The following is a 4,627-nucleotide window of genomic DNA, read 5'->3' as shown; positions in this document are numbered from 1 at the left end:
CGCTTTCACAACGAAACACACAGCGTCTCAACAACATGGCGGCAGCAGCAACAGCGAGAATAAAAATTACGCCGCCTTTCTTTGCGTGAACATTTGGGCGGTGTTATGCAAATCTTCCGAAACAGTGACGTAGACATGTAGGGGCGTGTTAGAACGAGGCATTTTAGGAGGACGTGGACAAGTCTTAACTTTTATAAAGAATATCTCTTTGGATTTGAGACTTTAGTCTTTGCAACTTTACAGATCCTCTTTATGCACCAAGAGCTTGTAACACTCCAAAGAGAAAGGAAAGATTGAAATCGCATCATATGACCCCTTTAATTTGTTTCAGTGGTGCACATCATTTATGCTAAATCAAACATATTGATATTCATCATTATTTCACATAAAAAGAGAACACACAAGTGTTAAGTCGCGGCTGCTCCTTTTATTTGTGATCACAGGAATGCACAAAACAACAAAACTGCTTTCATTGAAGTTCCACAGTGCACAAAATTGTGTTTTGTTTTGACAGTAAGAAAGAAGCCCTAAAAGAAAAGCTGGAAAACTTTTCATCCTGTAATCCAGATGTAAAGAACATCAAGATCCTGGTAGCTGGACAAATTGCAGCAGGAAAGTCCAGCTTTATTAACTCCCTCAATAGCGCCTTTCAAGGACGGATCTCCTCTAGAGCGCTAGTTAGTGGATCTATTGACTCGAGCAGTCATAGTTTCACACAAAAAGTAGGTATCTGTCACCTATAGTTGCATGTTTTTTTTCCAGAAATGTCCCGTTGATCCACTTTTGAGCATTGTAAGCATTTTGGCTAATCATATGAGAATTTTAATTGTTCACAAATATATTTGGTTATGATTTGTAGCTCACAGGATTCACTATCAAATGTGGGAAGAAACCTTTGCCCTTCATCTTCAAGGACATCATGGGCTTAGAACCTAATGTATTGGCTGGGTCCCAACCAGACGACATCATTAATGCTGTGTTTGGCTATGTCAAGGATGGCTATAAGGTAATAAACCACTAAATTAATTGTGAAAATAAAATTTTAACATAAGATTTATATGCCTGACATTTCACATATTTTGCTGAATTTTCAATCTTAGTTCGACGAGAAGGAGCCACTCAATAATAAGGATCAGCATTATACCGGTGACCCCAAGCTCTCCGACCAGTCTTTCTGTCTGGTTTACATCATAGCTGCAGACACAATCCAGTTGGCAGATGATCGACTCATTGACAAGCTGAAGATCATCCGCCAGAGAATAAGTAATAGGGGTAAAACTGACACGTGAATGTTTATGATTTTCATTCATGAGCTCACATACTTTACAGCTTTTCAGCTTGATTATTGTAAGTATATGAAAACCTACAGAATGTATGTGGGTCAGTTATGTAGATACCTTTCAACAAATGCTGCCACAAATTTGCTCAATTTTGTTGACAACAACAACAACAAAAACGTTTTACTGAACCTTTACATTGCATCTGCATTTGCTGTAGGGATTCCTCAAGTGGTTGTCATGACTAAAGTGGATGAAGCATGTCCACTGGTCAAAAATGATTTAACAAAGGTCTACACTAGCAAGAAGATCAAAGAGAAGGTCTGTGATATCCAAAGACATACACGTGTTTCACTTTTACATATTGCACATGTTGATCTGATTTTGTCTAATAGCCATGTATAATTTTCTGACCTCACATTCTGTTCCTGTCCAGATGGATTTGTGCCATGTCAAAACTGGTGTGCCATTGACAAACATCTTCCCAGTGAAGAACTACCATAATGAGATTGATACAGAAGATGACATTGATGTTCTGATACTAAAGGCACTTGAACAGATTGTTCAGATTGCTGATGATAGATTGGATGATAGTGGAATGTACTGAAAATAATGCAGTAACTGACCAAATCCTATCTAATCTTGAATTGTTTGTTTTTCACAACATGCATGTATACAGTGGGGGTATTAGGGGATCTGAAGCAATGTGTACAATCAGAATAACAGAAAGTGTAATGAAAAAACTTTCTTAAAAGTCATATCGAAATTGATTCTCTTCTTTTTTGCATTTCACCTTTGCTGTAGCTCTTTTCCCAGTCTAGTATTCTAATAAACCTCTTTCTTCACTATGAATACACTGTAAAAAAAAAACTCGTAAAAAAAAATTGGTAAATGACTGGCAGCTACGGCTGCCAAACAAAAACCGTAAAATATCTTAATTGAAATAAAGTGCAAAAACAATAATTTTACAAAAATTTCCAATAAAGGTTTTACAGAAAAAAAATTTATTTGAGAGATTTTTCCTTGTTTCAATTATGATATTTTACTTTAATTTTACGTTTTTTGTTTGGCAGCCATAGCTGCCAGTCATTTACCATTTTTTACGGGACTTTTTTTTCAGTGTAAAACCCTTATTTTACTTTCTTTTTTTTTTCTGGTTTCAATTACGATAATTTACTTTATTTTAAGGTTTTTGTTTGTCATTTGACCCTTTTTTTACAGGACATTTTTTTACAATGTAAAACCCGTATTTTACAGATTTTTCCTAGATTATTATAATGAAAGTGTTACACCCTGATAAAGGGGGAAAATTGACATTAATAAATGAAGACACGGACTCGTGCTGTTGTTTCTGCGTCAGTCTGTATTGGCTGTGTGATGTCTCTTTCATCAACAGATATTACTTGAATAACAGAATAAATGAATACATCAGTACATTAAATCACATCAATGTGTCTGAAGCCAATAATACAAATACATCACTTCTTCTATAACATTCATAACTCTTTCAACTGCAAAATGAGTTATTCCCTTGTGATGATAGCAATACAGTTCTTTTGTGTTCAATATCAGTTGATTCTTCAGTAACGATTCAGAATGAGAAAACAATTCAGAGTTCCAACTCGATAAAACACTATTTCAACAATCCATTATAAAACACTGAACTCATTATGAAATACACAAAAAACGAGCTTCATTACGCATAACATTCACTTTCAATTGACATTTTACAAATATACCCTTCTGTTCCACTTAAACCACTGTGAGATACGTCTCATTTAGTTTTCTCCACCCTAATGTTTAGCATGTTAAGCATGCCGATTAGCATAGGTATCATTAGTCTTTGTTTGGATCAAACCCCATGCTTTCGCATATATTCACGGAAATAACCAGTCCTATATCGCTTTAACTCATTATGAAAATACACTGTTATGTATTTCATACCTGATAAAGGGGGAAAATAGACATTAATAAATGAAGACACGGACTCGTGCTGTTGTCTCTGCGTCAGTCTGTATTGGCTGTGACGCACAGCACAGCTCGCGTCAGCCACAACCTGCAACCTTCCTTTGACCCCTAGTGGACACTCCAAAAATTACACTTAAATCATATTGATTTTTATTCTTCTTTTTCTTTTTTATTACAGTTGAATCACATTGATTCCGTCATTTATATGATCATTTTGATCTTTGATCCTTTTAACCTCTACACACTCCCCCTCAAAATTTAGATGGCGTCCCGACATCTTGAAATGCACAATTTTTTTAAAAATCTTATTAATTTTCCTTCAACATGGGCTATTCTGCTTTTACTATATCAATGTTTTCTTAGCCTGCATTATGCCACAGTCTATCTCTGATATCCGTACATAAGATATGGGTAGGGATTATAAAATGGCACTGGACTTGGCCATGGTGGAAGTGCTTGCTGTCCAAGGTAAGACATATTCTGATACTGCTGAACTTCACCCCTACAGCTTGTATTATAGCAGGTGGTGGTTCCGAGGTGATCATAAGTGAACCGTCGAGGGGCTCTTCTTTCTCTCTGTGGTCTTGGATGTCTCTCATCTACCGTGGAATCATTGCATGGCTCAAGTGATACTGTGTGCTCAACTTCAATCCGTTCCTCTTCACGGTGCCCTGTCACTAATGGGTCCTCTACTTGAATCAGCTCTTCATCACCATCTTCACCTGGGCGTTCTTCATGTGAAAGCTCAACAGTGTCCACTCTTTCTCCTACATCCTCACCATCCTTGGTCTGCCCGGCCAGTCCACTTGTCTCCCTTTCTAACTCATCAGGATCTCCGTCACTTCCTTCTCCACGGTACTGCTGCTGGTTTGGTGAGTAATAAAGACAGAACTCGTCCTCGTCCTCTTCTTCATCTTCATTACAGAACTCGTCCTCATCCTCTTCTTCATCTTCATTAGATTTTACAGTATCATTTCTCTTCTGCTTTGTCATCTTTTTTTCTAAATAAGCAGCTGTGTCAGATTGCCCTTCCATTGGCAGGAGATCACATGACAGCAAGAGGTTACGGTGCAGGATCCTAGACCTTCCCTTTCCTACCTCTGGCTTCACTTCATAAATCGGGAGATCTTCTTTCATTTGCCTCACGACAGTATGGATGGTCTCTTCCCAGTGGTTGCGCAATTTGCCCGTGCCTCCTCTTGATGTCAGGTTTCTAACAAGTACACGGTCGCCCGGATACAAGGTTGTACTTCTCAGTTTTCTATCGTAGTGTTTTTTACTTCACACTGCAGCTTTTCCCACATTCTCTCTTGCTATTTTGTGTGCTTCTTGCATCAGTTCTCTCCATCTCTGCAGGTATTCCTGGTGGCTCACTGTTCCAG

General features: G+C 37.8%; 1 protein-coding gene across 1 annotated transcript; it reads left to right on the top strand.

Annotated features, from left to right (window-relative positions):
* Positions 1-514: 514 nt before the first annotated feature.
* Positions 515-1,884, top strand: LOC107721539 (interferon-induced protein 44-like; the record flags this gene model as incomplete). The annotated part of the gene is made up of 5 exons (XM_016529610.1): positions 515-722; positions 860-1,006; positions 1,101-1,272; positions 1,498-1,598; positions 1,714-1,884. Coding segments are annotated over 5 exons (799 nt in total), but the record flags the coding sequence as incomplete, so codon positions are not given.
* Between the last annotated feature and the right edge of the window lie 2,743 nt (positions 1,885-4,627).

Source organism: Sinocyclocheilus rhinocerous, unplaced genomic scaffold (assembly GCF_001515625.1).
Source record: "Sinocyclocheilus rhinocerous isolate Xijiao unplaced genomic scaffold, SAMN03320098_v1.1 scaffold29044, whole genome shotgun sequence".
Taxonomy (NCBI): Eukaryota; Metazoa; Chordata; class Actinopteri; order Cypriniformes; family Cyprinidae; genus Sinocyclocheilus; species Sinocyclocheilus rhinocerous.
Note: the sequence above shows the minus strand (reverse complement) of the source record. Positions and strands in the feature narration are given on the sequence as shown.